The 16,478-nt window shown below is 37.2% G+C and overlaps 1 protein-coding gene across 8 annotated transcripts in view; it reads left to right on the forward strand.

The window, feature by feature from the left end:
• Positions 1-16,478, forward strand: part of LOC140733536 (pumilio homolog 2-like) — a 138,502-nt gene that overhangs the window by 61,899 nt on the left and 60,125 nt on the right. For 4 of the 8 annotated variants that reach the window (XM_073056990.1, XM_073056993.1, XM_073056989.1 and 1 more), the window contains exons 6-8: positions 5,198-5,361; positions 7,791-8,067; positions 16,133-16,226. In XM_073056990.1, coding sequence (XP_072913091.1) covers positions 5,198-5,361; positions 7,791-8,067; positions 16,133-16,226 — 535 coding nt within the window. Of the gene's footprint in view, positions 1-5,197; positions 5,362-7,781; positions 8,068-16,132; positions 16,227-16,478 lie in introns of all 8 variants that reach the window. The other 4 variants (XM_073056988.1, XM_073056986.1, XM_073056985.1 and 1 more) reach the window with 2 other exon arrangements.

Genomic DNA, 16,478 nt, shown 5'->3' on the forward strand with positions numbered 1-16,478 from the left:
CAAACTGCTCATAATGAGGCCTATCCAGAGCCTTATTAAGTCTCATTATATCCTTGCTTTTATATTTTAGTCCTCTGAAATGAATGCAAACATTGCATTTGCCTTCCTCCCCACTGACTCAACCTGCAAACTAACCTTTAGGAAAAACTGCACGAGGACTCCCAAGCCTCTTTGCACCTCAGATTTTTGAATTTTCTCCCCATTTAGAAAATAGTATGTGGTTTTATTCCTTCTACCAAAGTGCATGATCATACACTTCCTGACACTATTCCATTGGCCATTTTTTGCCCATTCTCCTAATTTGTCTGTCCTTTTGTAGCCTCTCTGCTTCCTCAACACTTCCTGCCCCTCCACCTGTCTTCGTATAGTCTGCAAAATTTGCCACAAAGTCATCAATTCTGTCATCAGATCGACATGCAACATAAAAACAGAGCAGACCCAACACCAACCCTGCAGAAGACCACTTGTCACTGGCAGCCAATCAGAAAAGGCTCCTTTTATTCCTACTCATTTTTTTTCATTTTGCCAGTCAGCCAATGCCCTATCCATGCTCGTATCTTTCCTGTATTACCATAGGCTCTTATCTTGTCAAAGGCTTTCAGAAAATCAAAGTGCACAACCACCATTGATTCTTCTCTGTCTATCTTGCTTGTTATTTCTTCAAAGAATTCCAACAGATTTGTCAGGTAAGATTTCCCCTTAAAGAAACCATGCTGACTTCCATCTATTATCATGTGCCTCCAAGTACCTGCAACCACATCCTTAACAATAGACTCCAGCATCTTCTCAACCACTGAGATCAAGCTAACTGACCTATAATTACCTTCCTTCTGCCTTCATCCCATCTTGAAGAGTGTTGTGACATTTGCAATTTTCCAGATCTCTGGAACCATGTCAGAATCTACTGATTCTTGAAAGATCATTACTAATGCCTCCACAATCTCTTTAGCTATCTTTTAGAATCCAGGGGTGTAGTCCATCTGGTCAAGGTGACTTTTCTCCATTCAGGCCTTTCAGCTCCCCAAGCACCTTCTCCTTATTAATAGCAACTGCTCTCGCTTCTGCCCCTGACACTCTCAAACTTCTGGCAAACTGCTACTGTCTTTCACAGTGAAGACTGATGTAAAATACCTATTCAGCTTGTGTGCCGTTTCATTGTCCCTCATTACTACCTCTCCAGCATCCATTTCTGGCTATCCAATATATGCTTTCACCCCTCTTTTACTCTTTTGTATATCTGAAAGATCTTTTAGTATCTTCTGATATTATTGGCTAGCTTACCTTCATATTTCATCTTCTTCCACCCCCCACATGGGTTTCTTTTTTTAAAGTTCCCTTATCCTCTAGTTTCCCACTAACTTTTGCTTTATCGTATACTCTGTTTTTCTTCTGTGTTGACTTCCATGTCAAGTGCGGGTTTCACCATGATGTCTTTGAAGGCAGCCTAAAACCTCAACTTTTTGTTCTTTTACATAAATATTGCCTGGCCTGCTGAATTCCTCCAACATTTTGTGTGTGTGTGTTACTTGGATTTCCAGCATCTGCAGATTTTCTTGTCCTTGTGCCTTTAGAATACTTCTGTGGGGTGTATCTTCTCTTCCACTCTTGAATTGCACCCCAAAACTCCAGTGATTTCTGCACTGCTGTTATCCATGCTAGCGTCCCCATCCGATCATCTTTAGTCAGCTCCTCTCTCATTCCTCTGTATTTCCCTTTACTCCACTGTACTGCTGATACATCTGACTTTAGCTTCTTCTCAAATTGCAGGTTGAATTCTGTCATATAAAGACCACTGTCTCCTAAGTGCTCCTTTACCTTAACCTCTGTAATCCTATCTGGTTCATTACACAATGCCCAGTCCAGAACAACTGATTCTGTAGTGGCCTGAACCACAAACTGCTCTAAAAAGCCATCTTGTAGGCATTCTACAAATTCTCTCTCTTGTGTTCCAGCACCAACTTGATCTTCCTAATCGTTCCTGAATATTGAAATCCCCCAGGACTATTGTAACATTGCCCTTTGGCATGCATTCTCAATATCCAGTTGTAATTTTTAGCCTACATCCTGGCTACTCTTCAGAGGGCTGTATATAATTCCCATCAAGAATTCTGTCTTTCTATCCCATATCACCTCTTTATAAGGACTTGATTTTATGTTTTACCAACAGAGCCATGGCACCCCATGCCTACCTGCTTGTCCTTTCGATACAATGTGTGTCCATGGATTTTAAGCCTCCAACTATGATCTTGCAGCCAGGACTCAGTGATGCTCATGTCATATCTGCCAATCTTTAACCGTGCTACAAAATCATCTACCTTATTCTGTATACTGCGTGTATTCCAATATAACAACTTAAGTCCTGTGTTCATCATCTTTTTTGATTTTGACCCCCTTTTTACACTGCAACTCATCCCACTGACAGCAATTTTGCCTTTCATCTGTCTGACCACATTGCCTCTGCTTGTAAACCAGTAGCCCTCTCCCCCCACCTTTTTGTATAAGTTATGCCTTCCCCAGAAGAAATCCCAGTGATGCAGAAATCTGAAACCCTACACCAGTTTCTCAGCCACACATTCATCTGCCAAATCATCCTTTTTGTACCCTCACTGGTGTGTGGCACAGGCTGCAGTCCAGAGATTACTACCCTGGAAGTCCTGCTTTTCAGTGTTCTACCTAGTTCCCTAAATTGTCTCTTTAGTATCTCCTCGCTTTGCCTATCAATGTCATTGGTGCCAATATGTACCAAGACTTCTGGCTGCTCACCCTCCCCCTTTTAGAAAGTGGTGGACCCGATCTGAGCACCCTTGACCTTGGTACCTGAGAGACAAAATACCTTCCGGGTGTCTCTATTGCATCCACAGATTCTCATGTCTTGTGTTTATTCTTCTAGCTATGCATTTGTCTTCTCTCTCTCACTCTCTCTCTCCCCTCTCTTCCCCCCCCTCCCCCCCCCCCCCCCCCCCCACCCCCACCTTACCTTCTGAGCCACAATGCTAGAAACCTAGTTGCTATAGCTTTCCCCTGTAGGTCATCCTTCTCAACTGTATCAAAATAGAATACTTGTTATTGAGGGCAGTGGCCATAGGGGTACTCTGTACTGGCTGCCTATTTCCCATTCCTCTCCTGATGGGTCATCTAGGTATTTGCCTCCTGCAACTTAGGGATGACTGTCTCCTTGTAGCACCTATGTATCATCTCAGTTTCCTGTATGAGCTGAAGGTCATCGAGTTGCAGCTCCACTTCCTTAACATGTTCTCTTATGAGCTGCAGCTCGGCGCACCAGGTGCAGATGTCATTATCCATGAGGCTGGAGGTCTCCCCACATCTCACACAAAGAATGTATCACAACCCTTGGAGACTTTCTCACTGCTCTAACTTATGCACTAAAAGGCAAAGAATGAAGAAGACGAAGAAAGAAATTCACCAGATGCCTTGTCCAAGCCTGCTCTTCCCCCAAGCCTGATAGCAAAAGCCTCCCCACTCTAACCCTGGTCCACTCGCTCAATGGTTGCTCTGCTTGTCCCTGGTTTATTTTTATTTGCCCTTGCTAATAAATTGTGACGGCACTGCCATAAAAAAACAAAATCCCACAAAAGCTCAATTTTAAATTAATCTCTTCTTGAACCTGTGTGAGGCCTCCTCCACTGATTCAACTGTGGCTGCACTGCTGAAAACAAAAAAAGTGAAAAATTGTTGAAGTGCCTTGTTTTAAATCTCACCTTCCCTGACCTGCGTGAGGCCTTTTCTGCCGAATGGACTGCGACCGTTGCTTTGACCTAGTTGCCTCCATTTTCCTTTGTGAGTGCACTACTAAAGACCTTTGGTTTAGTGCTAAAGCCTCTCATCTACTCATTTGCTGCCCATTACATTATTGATGTACGGTGAGAGCTGATTACCTGAAAGAGTAATTTACAACAGTAATTGTTCATGCAGCTGCACCACACTTGCAACATTTCAATGTTTTTTTAATGTGTACAGGATTTATCTATTACTATCCATTTAAATGTTGATTATCTGATCTCAGCCCTAAATAGTTATTGCACATTATGGAGATTTCTCTTTGCTTCGTCTATTCCTTGAATTTAAACTGAAGTGATATTTGATGTAGAGTGCTATCACCTTTATTTCTTGCTTTTAAATGGATTACTGGTAAAGCAGGCATGTCTCCAATTATTAAGAAAATTACATCAGTTATTTGATGTAATGATCTCTTTGTCATCGGTTTCCTCTTTATAAATGTTTGTATAGTCTGATGAATGCTCATGCTCATTACAGCTTGTGGATAATAGTTATTACTGTTGGCTGGTGTTCAAGGAACAGATGATTGCCAATGTTACCAATTGTTGATTGTAATTTAGTGATACTTGCTGGAAAGGTCTGAGTGTTTTGGGTGAAGAAGAGTTCAATATCAGCCTATTGCTATAGAATTGTGAAATCTATTGTCTAGATCATTTGCAGAGAATTAACATTTAGCAGAGATGTATGTATCTATGGAACAATACTTTGGCCCAAGCCAATAACTCAAAATGTAAGGTTGATGTATCTTCAGTGCATCTTAAGTGAAGCACAATAATGGCTCTTTCTACTTCTTCCTAAGCTTGTATTGTTTTAATTTTTGCTAACTAAAAGGTCATTCTGAAATTTCTTTCTGCACTAAGTGTTCAGCAAAAAATGAATGTAGAAATCATGTAAAGTATCAAGCTCAGGTACATAGCAAAGCAATGGTCAAAACAAATTCAAAGTTGAGAGGAGTGACAAGGAAAAATATTAAACAACTGAGTTTAACCTGAGGTTAAGAAGAGCAATTTTGGAGATATTTGAAGGAGAAGGAAACTAGGAATATTATGGAAAAATGTAATTTCTTTAGTATTCTGAAGAGATTTCTCGGGGAGACTTCTGGATTATGATGTGATGCCAGAGCTAAATTTAACAAAAACATCACTGGAAGCACGTATAGCAGCCTTGCCACTATTCTGGTTAGACTAACAGAGCTTCTGAATTGAAACAGGGGCTTTCCTTGTTTATATGACTTGTCGTTAGTATTTATGAAGAAATACATCCTTTAACTTTCCTATTGGGCATTTAAAATATTTGGAACATTAGTTCTGCTTGGAAATATCCTGATGTAAACTAATGATGAGGACTCTAAACAGTATGTCTCTGTAGTATGCCTGCTTTAGTGGATTTGTTTCATTAGGGTGCTGGAGACACAGAGCCTGATGAAAATGACAAGGCTGATCAGAAAGGGAAATCATCACCATTCGAGGAAGATAAAAAAAGAGATCTGAAACAAGATGATATTTCCAAAGCTAATGGGCTAGTTTTGCAGAATGGAATAGATACAGATTGCAAAGACTTCAAGTAAGTGTCTTATTTCGGTATTCATAAATTTTGTGAAAGTTTATAAGCTATCAGACTTACTTTCATAAATTAAATGTTGGCATGCTATCAAGTGCTCAGGTAGTCTATTTCGAAGTCTTGCAGCAGTGCAAGTCTGAGCAGACCAAGTATAAGGGCTATATAAAAATGACTTGAAAATGGGCCTCCCCTCCATCTCCGCCCTGCCCTGCCCTTTGTAAGGAATAGGGCAAGGTGTATTGTCAATACAATTTTGCTGGTTTCATCTGAAGCTACTTCAAGTTTGTTTATTTCTGGAATGGCTAATTTTAGTCAATATCCAGTCATAGACAAGAACTAGCAAAATAAAAAGAAAGGTATCTCCAACCAAACTTTAGTGTGTGAACAACTAACTTAACTGTTACTTAGAATGCAAAGTTGTCACCTAATGCCAATTTTTATAAACTCTATACTGGAATTTTATATTAGATAATTTTTGAAGATGAAGATTTCACAGCTTGTATCATGGCTCGATTTTTAATACAGACTGAGAGAAAGAGCTTGAATTGCTTTAATTCAACTTGTAATCAATTACATCCTCAACAGTGAAATCTAATATTCTCAAATCACAATGTGACAAGACCATGTTTGCACATTCTTATAAGTCTTCTTGTTTTCTATCATCTCTGCAGACTTTTCCACTCCCTATATGCGCCATTAGATACAAGTTTTCTCCTTACTGCAGTTATTCTGCCATCTGGATTAAGAAACTTACGTTGAGGGTAGTTGCCTATATCTGCTTGTAGTCTTTTGATTATAAATATACACTTCTCCAACACGTTTAGGGGTATCGGGTGGAGGAGGGTTTGGAAATTGAAAAGGAATCAACAAAATGCAGCAAGTTTTTTTTTAATTGTAGGCTTATTTTAAGAGAAAGGTATCTGGGGAATAATAGATTCTTATAGTATATAGTAAATGCGAAACAACATCATCAATATATTTAGATTTAAAATATGGAAGAAACCATCTCACAGACTTTGGGTGGTTTGGAGCTGAATTTACCAATGGATGAAAGGTTTTACCCTTGGGTTTCAACCATTTGCTTTGAGTAAAGAAGAGCATGGAGGAAGTCATTAATCTGTGACTTAAGTGGGATATACTGGTAACTTAATGTTATTTCTTGATATTAAGATCTGGAGAAAATGTTTATTATTAATATATCATCAGTAATAGATATGCTTAGAGATCATTGTTAAAATGTTGCCATTGCTATCCATTTTTCAATAAATGGTCCTTGTCTGATAAAAAAAAATATGTTATCAACGAAAGTGATTCATTTCCAAGGATAATTACAGTTTCCCATTTAAAAGGAGTCTTAACTCATGGATGACTGCTTAGAATTTCAAATTGTTTCTATATATTTGTCATTTTACATGGAAAGCATAAGGCACGATGCATGATATTTTTGTAAATGTGCCTTGACATTGCTCTAGATCTGCAGTTACTGATGTGCAGTATCTGCCGCATACAAATTCAGATGGAATATGAATTATGTTTCAGTGATATATATGCAGCTTTGCAATTGGTTTTGGAAGAAAAGCTATCAGGTGTGCTGTCTTACATATATCGTAATAGATATTAAGTCAGTAGTGGTTAGGTGAGAACTACAACGAGCACAGTTTCTCCTACGAGAGGTGGAAAGTTTTATGGAACCAAAAAGTACTTCATCATTCAAGGGCAACCAATTCACACTCCGGCAGTTCATAGGCATTTCTAATATTTCTAATATTTTGATGTCATTTCTGTCAATTTTGACGTAATTGTTACTTTTTAGATTTGTCATAATCATTTTTGAAACAAAATGAACAAAGTATATTCAGTTAATCAGAAGCTATATCTTCCATTAAGTTAGTAGTAATATCCTGCTACACTAAGGGCGATTTCTGTTGCAGAGAGAATTTTGTGCCTAAGGACATTTCCATGTCAAAAAAATGACTGGAGGAGGAGAGAGGTCAGTTTGGATAATGATGGGGAGTTGTGGAGGACAAGTATTTGAGAAAGGACCCAACATGTTTTAAAAGGTCCCAAAAGTGTACCAAACCTGGGGAAAAAATGTGCTTGTATGTTGATATTAGTGCATGAATTTTCAAATAATCAGCAGATGCCATTTGAGGGATAAGGGCCACAGCATTTTATTTACCTATTTATTTCATTAATTTGTTTGATAATGAAAAGTAATTTGCAGTAAACTAAAAAGAGGGTAAATTTGAATTTTACAGGCACTCAATATCTAGTATTTATAATGATATTTAAATAATTGTTTTAATAGCAGTATGAACTGCCCATTAAACTTTTTAAAGTAGCTTTTTAATTCAAATACTGCCTTTTAAAAGAGTGTATATTGCATTTAACAGAAAACTATAAATCGTTATTTGTATTTTTATGCTGCACAGTCGTACTCCTGGAAGTCATCAAGCCTCTCCCACAGAAGTGGCTGAACGCCTGGGTCCAAACCAAAATACTTCAGAAGGTTTAGTCCAATTGTCTAATACTACAACAAATAAACCATCTGGAGAAGAGTTCCATAATTCTGACACTCAAAGTTTAGACACCATTGAGGCCGCAGTTGGCTTAGATCATTTGCAGTTTGACTATTCAAGCGGTCAAGTATCCATGGACTCCTCAGCAGCAGCAGCTGTAGGTCTTTTTGACTACAACTCCCAGCATCAGGTTAGTCTTTTCTGCTGAGTGACTTGATGTTTGATTCTCCCCCATGTAAGCATTATTAACAGAGTTGAGTACATTTGAAATAGAAAAGTATATCAGAATGTTACAAAACCCAAACATATTGCAACAACTTGGTTAAAATTCAGTGCTTCACATAAAAAAAAACGGTTTTCCTAAGATAAATCAGCTATGTGTGCCTATAGAAGAAGATTTAAAAAAAAATGTTCAATCAGAATTTGAGTAACTCTTTCCTTCTGAAAACCATTTTAATGGCTTAACCATTTCTGCTAGAAAATTGATGTGGCTCCTGCCACCAAAGAAAAATTGGCATATGCTGTTGTATAGTTTTGCCAATGTCAAGTATTTTCAGAGTGTAATAATAAGCTTTTAAAAAATTATATGTTTTAATATAGGTTCTGATTCAAATTGAAGTTGTTTTCTTATTTTAATCTTGCCTCCAGGAAATTACATGATTTTAACTATTTATCATCATTTTTTTCCCCAACAAAGCTTACCAGGAATAATGCATATATTCTTTCTAAACATTTCCTTCCACAAAAATTTTATTTGACAGTTTCAGCATCTTTGTTGAAGAAGATTACTGTTAATGTTCATTAATGCTTGCATTCAATGTGAATTTTCATCTTATTCTTATTAAACCAATTTTTACATTTTCTTTCTAGTTAAAAATTTCACAGCTTTGCGCTTACAGGTTTACTTTCCTCCTGCTCTATCTGTGCAGTATTCAAATCTAAGTAGTTCTATAAAAAGTAAGTGAATTAACATGATATACGATACTGTGAAAAGTCTTAGCCACACATATATAGTTAGAGTGCTTGAGACTTTTGCACAGTTCTGTAGTAATTTTATGTATTGCACTGTACTGCTGCTGCAAAATAAAGCAAATTTCATGACGTGAGTGATGATAAACCTGACTCTGATGTGGGTCTCTTTTGTGGACTGAGAATGGGAAGGAGGCAGAGAGAGGGGAATCATGGTTGGGAAAAGGGGAGGAGAAAAAGGAGGGAGCAGAAAGGACCAACGACATTCTACAATGATCAATAAACAAATTGTTTGGAATCAAATGACCTTGCTTGGAGTCTCAGGGATGGGTGTGCCTGCACTCACAACACCCCTCTTCCACCCAGCACTCTTCCTCTGCCACCTGTTCTACATCCATCTCAAGGTGCTCCACCCTCATATTTCCCTACATCTTTTGCTGCCACCAGATTTACAGATTTGCTCTCCTTTCCACAATGACAAATACAGTATTGTTCAAAAGTCTTGGGCACCCTAGATATATGAATATGTATGTAGACAGTGGTGCTTGAAAGTTTGTGAAACCTGTAGAATTTTCTCTATTTCTTCATAAGTATAACCAAAATATGATCAGATCTTTCCACAAGTCTTAAAACTAGATAAACAGCACTCTATTAAATAAGTAACACAAAACAAATTGTACTAGTTTATTTATTTATTGGGAAAAATGATCTATTATTACATGTATTTGTTGGAAAAAGTATGTGAAACTCTGGGGTAATGCCTTCTACAAAAGCTATATCGAGTCAGGGGTTCCAGTCAATGAGATGAGATTGGAGGTGTGGGTTGTAGAGGTACCCAGCCCAATAAAAAAAGGCACACAAAGTCAGGTTACTGACAGAGCCTGTTCTTCTCAAGAAAGATCTGTTAATGTGCACCATGCCTCAATCAAATCAACTTTCAAGGGCCTTAGAAGAATTGTGGAGATGCATGAAGCTGGAAAAGACTACACAGTGTTTCTAAAGATCTGAGTACTTATCAGTCCACAGTAAGCCAAATTGTCTACAAATGGTGGAATTATCTCTTAAAGTCAGTCAGTGACTCTCTGTTAGTGGAGTTTTCTGTGTTTTAGTATATTATGTGTTGCTGTTGAAACAATTTTGCATTTTCACTGGATATTCAATAACATCAGTAAATCTTCCAATCGCATTCTTTTAAACTTCCACTCTTATTCAAAGAAGCACAATTACTATCAAAGTATGTATACAACTCTGAGATTCATCCTCCCACAGGCAACCATAAAAACAAAGAAAGATTATGGCCCGTTCAAGAGAACATCAATTACCCAGAGTATGAAAAAAGAACACATTGCATAAATAGTAAAAAGCGAGTGAACAACACAACGAATGTTAATTGTCAATCCAAGAGTCTTCAGTTTAGTTCAGTTCAGCGTCATGCCACTAGCCACTACACAGAGCCATTCTTCGCCAAGTGCCCCAGGTTTGTATTGATCACCCTAATCAAACCGCTCAAAAATATCGAAAAAGAAGAATAACCAGAATCCAGATATACATGGAACATGAACATCCAAGCCCCCCCAAAATGAGCCCACAGGCTTTACCGATCAACCCTTGCAACGTGGATCCCAAGACTCCTGTACTTTCCTCTGACAGAAGCTAGCGACAGGGAGAGGAATACCAGTCACACAGGCAGATGATGCCGAACACCCGCCTGACCTTTGCTCTCATCCTCGTCGACTTCAACCTTGCTTGCATCCAGCCTACCAGGTCACACAGTCTGCTCCTAACCTCGGAGACACCTCCGTGCCAGGTCACTCAGCCTTAAAATGCGCATCAAGTTGTAAACCACAGGTTCTAATCACATGTAGTAAAAGAATCATATTTAAAAGAAGAAAATTAATTTCATTAACTATCTGCAGGGCATTGCCATTGGTTGCGTTGTTTGCTTGCACCACTTTGAGACCTCCCAGTTTCCCCAGATTTTAATTAGTATATAAAGATAAGGTTTGAGAGTCATGATGCCTGCAAAATTATTTTTGCCTCTTCCTGTTTAAACATGTTTTAAAATTATTTTCATGAACTAATAGTTTGAAGCAGAATATCAGGGTATTAATGATAAGATTCTGAAAGATAGTTCAGTAAGGTAAATCTATTCCAACCTAAAAGGGACTCCTGTGCTGGTGAACCCACTGTTCAAGCCAGAACAAAGGACTTGTTTGAGGTTAAACCACCTTTTGTTTTCTTGTGGCTTTTCATATAATCACCTTCCACAGTTGGTTTCTAGTTGAGCATAAAAGATAAAAGGCTATGTCATCATCTGAGATGAAAGCAATTATTTTGAATTCTTGGAACTTTAAACAAGCATTGTTATGCTAGATGCACTGTATATGCTAAGTGCAATGTTAAAGTAATAGATTTTTAAAAATTCTGTATAGTGTTAACTAATTACCACTTGATACAGAAAGATAGCAAAGGCAACAAGTTTTTCATTCAGAAATGTATGTAATTAGATTGAGGGTGTTTTGAAGTGATTTTATACAGGAAGTCATTGTAATGTTAAGGACAACACCTTATAAGATGGAAGGAATTGGATAAATGCTTGGGAAGAGGGAAAAGAGTTACTGGGCCAAGCGAGAATGTATATTGGACGAACTGGAAAACTCTTTAAAAGAATTACCCCAGGCACAGTGGTCTTCTGTGTATTTGATTCTGTGATTTGCAGGTAAAGGCAGGACAATCCTGACTGATATGTTAACAGGAAGATTCATTTAATTGATTTACATCATTCACATGTTTGTTTCTGATCTCATTCTCTCCTGGTTTTTAACCAATGTTAACGTCTCTGTGAAGTGTCTAACATCTGTATGAAGCTAGCTTGGAATTATTAAATTGCAAGGTCCAATATTTTTGAACAGTCTCATCTAATGTTGTGAGTTACTGTGCCTTTGATCGTGTTTTAGACAGTTGATTGGCAGCTAAGTTGATTTTAACTATAATTTTTACAAAAATATAATAAATTTCTGGCATCTGCTTTTGTACTTGTTAATCCCTTGTTTTATGGTCATTTTCTTACTATAGAATTACCTCTTTAGTCAGTCAGTGACTCTCTGTTAGTGGAGTTTTCTGTGTTTTAGCATATTATGTGTTGCTGTTGAAATAATTTTGCATTTTTACTAGACATTCAATAACCTCAGTCAATCTCCCAATGGCATTCTTTTAAACTTCCACTCTTATTCAAACATAGAATTAGATTTATGTGTTTTCAAGTTGTCTCTTGCTCGTATTTTCTATTTTGAGCTTGCACTTTGCAAAGTTTCCAGTGTTCTTTAGACCATAAGACATGCGAGCAGAATTAGGCCGTTCAGCCCATTCACTCCGCTCCTTCTCACCGTATCCCTTAATGCCCCTATCAATTGGAAATCTATCAATTTCCACTTTAAATATACCCACAGACTTGGCCTCCACCACAGTCTGTGGTAGAGCATTCCACAGATTCATCACTCTGGCTATAAAAAAAGTTCCCTATTACTTCTGTTCTAAAAGGTCGCTCCTCAGTTTTGAAGCTGTGCTGTCTAGTTCTGGATACCCCCACCAGAGGAAACATCCTCTCAACATCCACCTTATCTAGTCCTTTCAGTAGGTTTCAATGAGATCCCCACGCATTCTTCTAAATACCAGTGAGTCCAGGGACAAAGCTGCCAGGCGCTCCTCATTGGTTAATCTCTTCATTCCTGGAATCATCCTCATGACCCTCCTTGTGACTCTCCAATGACAATACAGCCTCTCTGAGATAAGGGGCAAAATCTTTAGTTACAGATTGACTCATTGACTACCATGTAGAAGAGTTGTGGGATTTTAGGTATTAATTAGCCGCTAGCATTATTTCAGCATAAATTGAGCTTGTGGAATTTTAGAAAATATCATGCTTTAATTAGATTGCATGCTGGATTGGCTATAGTTTTGTTCATGGATAATTCACAAGAACTTAATAAGCAGGTTCTTCAGCACAGGTAGTGCTAATATTGATTAACATTTTTGTGTACATTTCTTTATAATATATCCTCATAACACAATTATTTGCAGATGCTGGTCATTTATGTCTTTAGTCTTCACACTTTTTAATTTTATTTTCGTATTTTATTTCCTCTTCAGATTGTGTATCCATTACATAATCTTGATTGCATGAATCATCTGAAACAGTAAATGCAAAAATAACTGTTTTAAGGCTTTGTATTAGAGGCTAGCTATATTAGTCCTGTTAGAGTAAGTGCAGATATTTTATCGAAATATGGAATTGGTTGGGCAGTCACAGTTTGGAAAATGATGACATGCTCAGAAATAAGTATTGGGGATTGGAAAAAAAATTAATTAAATATTAATTAAACCTCTTTTTTAATGGAAGTTTGAATCCATGTAAATTTTAAAAAGAAGACAAAGCATTAGAAGTGATTCAATGAAAAATTATGGTGATGGTTTTCTTTATTAGAGCTGTCAGTCAGCATTAATATGAGTACACTTTACTAGGTTTTAATTTAAAGTTTTAATCATATATGAGATTAGGCCATCATTTTAAAGAATTGCCTGGGCCATATATCTTGGAATTTAGACTATGGCCACCATTCATTTCCCTACCTATTGTCACCACCCTCAACAAAAAAGACCTAAACTATTAGCAAACTCTCACAAAAGTCACAAGACCTGCAGACAGTATGCTGCCTCCGAATAATTGCAAATTCCATGCCCCCACTCTTCAAAAATATTGGCACTCTGCCACTTCCTGTAAAATATTAGTGAAAGCCTACATTCTCTGTCAATGGGAAAAAAAGTGCAGTCAACATTTCAGACCAAGACCTTTCGGCAGTACTGATGTCTTGGCCTGAAACATAAACTGGACTTTTTTTCCCCATAGATGCTGTCTGGCCTGCTGAGTTCCTCCAACATTTGTGTGCATTGCTTTGATTTCCAGTATCTGCAGATTTTCTCTTGTGTTTGATGCTCTCCCAATGTTCATCCAGTATCTGGAAGTAAGTCCTGCTCCATTATGGTACCATATGGGACAGGAGGAGGACCGGTGATGGAGAGTGGAGAGACATAAGAAAAGTATTGGGGTAGGGTGAAATGGGGAAAAGCGAGAAGAATGAGGTATAGGGAGGGAATGCAAATACTGAAGGAGTGTGAAAACTACACAAATATAGGCAAGCTGATGATGTAAATGGGACACATTGAAAATATTAAACTCTTGAGAGATTAAGACAAGGTTTTAATGACAGGTGCATTCTAAGATACAGTACTAGGATTTTAGTTCTTTTTAAAAATATGATTAGAAATGCCATTAACCTGAAGTAAGTTTTTATTGGTTAACTTGGCAGTCCTACTTTTTTACTTTGGTGGTCTGTAATTAGTACACAGTGAAATAGACTATAACTTGTCTGCAGTTAGATGATAGTAATATTTAAAAAATACAAGAAAGATAATAAAGATGAAAAAAATCAAAGACTGAGAAAATGGTGTCTTAATAGGAAATGTTGTGCAACTATATTCACTTTCATAGATAGATAGATAGATACTTTATTCATCCCCATGGGGAAATTCAACTTTTTTTCCAATGTCCCATACACTTGTTGTAGCAAAACTAATTACATACAATACTTAACTCAGTAAAAAAATATGATATGCATCTAAATCACTATCTCAAAAAGCATTAATAATAGCTTTTAAAAAGTTCTTAAGTCCTGGCGGTAGAATTGTAAAGCCTAATGGCATTGGGGAGTATTGACCTCTTCATCCTGTCTGAGGAGCATTGCATCGATAGTAACCTGTCGCTGAAACTGCTTCTCTGTCTCTGGATGGTGCTATGTAGAGGATGTTCAGAGTTATCCATAATTGACCATAGCCTACTCAGCGCCCTTCACTCAGCTACCGATGTTAAACTCTCCAGTACTTTGCCCACGACAGAGCCTTCTGAATTTGCTGTTTGTCTTCTGAATTTGCTGTTGGATCACTTTCTAATTGAAATGGGTGGGTTTTGCAGATAAAATTTACATATATTCTGCCTACAACTACATTATCATTAATGTTTTTGATTTTCACAAAATCTACAAGTCACATGTATCTGAAGTAGCTTCTGAATTCTATTATGTTCCAGAGTTAATATATATGAATTATTATATTTCTATTTTCCAAGAAACTCAAATGTATAATTATTATTTCAAAGCCTTTATTTTTTTCCAGATTCCAGGGATATCTACAAAATATGAGACTATACTTGCAGTATTTTTGGGAGAATCAGAAATTAGTTTTGTTAACTTTAGCTTCAGCTCATTATGAACTACTCTATTAATTAGCCAAAACTTATGAGGCTTTTGAGTTTGGTAGGGATTAACACGTTCAGTCTAAGGAATAAGAGGTGTTCCTTGGAATGGAATGCCTCAAGTACAAGGAGAGACTAGGTTTCTTTGGATAGGCTGGATTTCCTTGGCATGGCAGTTGTTAATAGGTTCTGATTGGTATAGACAAAATTGAAGAGTACAGGTAGGATAGATAAAATTTTTTGCACATAGCAGAGATGTTTAAAACCAGAGATGATACTTTTTTAAGGTTGTAGGTAATGATGGGTTTGATAGGGATTTGAGGTAGGATTTTTCCCCCCACCCTGGTGATACAATATTGAAAAATTTGATTGAGAGAGAATGAAAGCATGGTTTGTCAGTATTTAACTATAAAGAGCGACCCTTCAATTACCAAGACATAAGAGGTTATAGATAAGTTTTACGAAGTGGGATTAGTATAGAAGGGTTGGCATGGATGTGGTTAGCCTATTTTTGAGCTGTTTAACTCTGAGAAATCATTTAGAGCCAATGATATTTTAAGTATGTTAAATCCAGTTATGCTGTGAAATTAAATCAATAAATAGTTTTATTTACATAATTGCTTAAATTTCCTGACTGCTCTCACACTATGAATAGTTTCTGAGAACCTGCTACTGTCACTTACTATTGAACGAGAACATACATACTGGAAGCAGGTGAAAAATTCTCTCTCACCCTCAGTAAGCCATATTACATCCAGACCAAGCCTTTCTTCACAATACAACTAAATTATCCTGTTATAATTAACTATATTAGATGCTGTTTTACAAGATACTTACTTCTAAGAGTGTATTTGAATGGTGATAGGAATATATTTTTCCTTGAGCCATTTTTACATGCAGTTTTGAAGAACCAGTAAGGTAAAATATAAAAGTACTTTGCTGTGGTTCTCCACATTCATTTTGTAATTGTGCATTGCAGCTCTTCCAACGGCAAAATGCACTGACAGTACAGCAGCTGACTGCAGCCCAACAGCAGCAGTATGCACTAGCAGCAACACAGCAGCCACACATAGGTAAGGAGCAAGAATAACTATTTAGTCAATACTTGATCAAAATTCAAGGTTAAATACTTTGCCCTTGATGAATTGGGGGGAAAAAATCCTTTTGAATATTTGTCTGGCCAATTCTTGCACTTTAATGTAGCCGCTTAATATGTATGTTAGGCCATGTTTGAATGTTTTGGATTGCTTTAGGATTTTTTAACTTTCCTTGAACACTTTAGAAACTTATTGTTCATATTGATTTATCTTTAGAAGTTTAAATAT

The sequence above is a fragment of the Hemitrygon akajei genome, chromosome 9 (assembly GCF_048418815.1).
Source record: "Hemitrygon akajei chromosome 9, sHemAka1.3, whole genome shotgun sequence".
In the NCBI taxonomy this organism is placed as follows: domain Eukaryota; kingdom Metazoa; phylum Chordata; class Chondrichthyes; order Myliobatiformes; family Dasyatidae; genus Hemitrygon; species Hemitrygon akajei.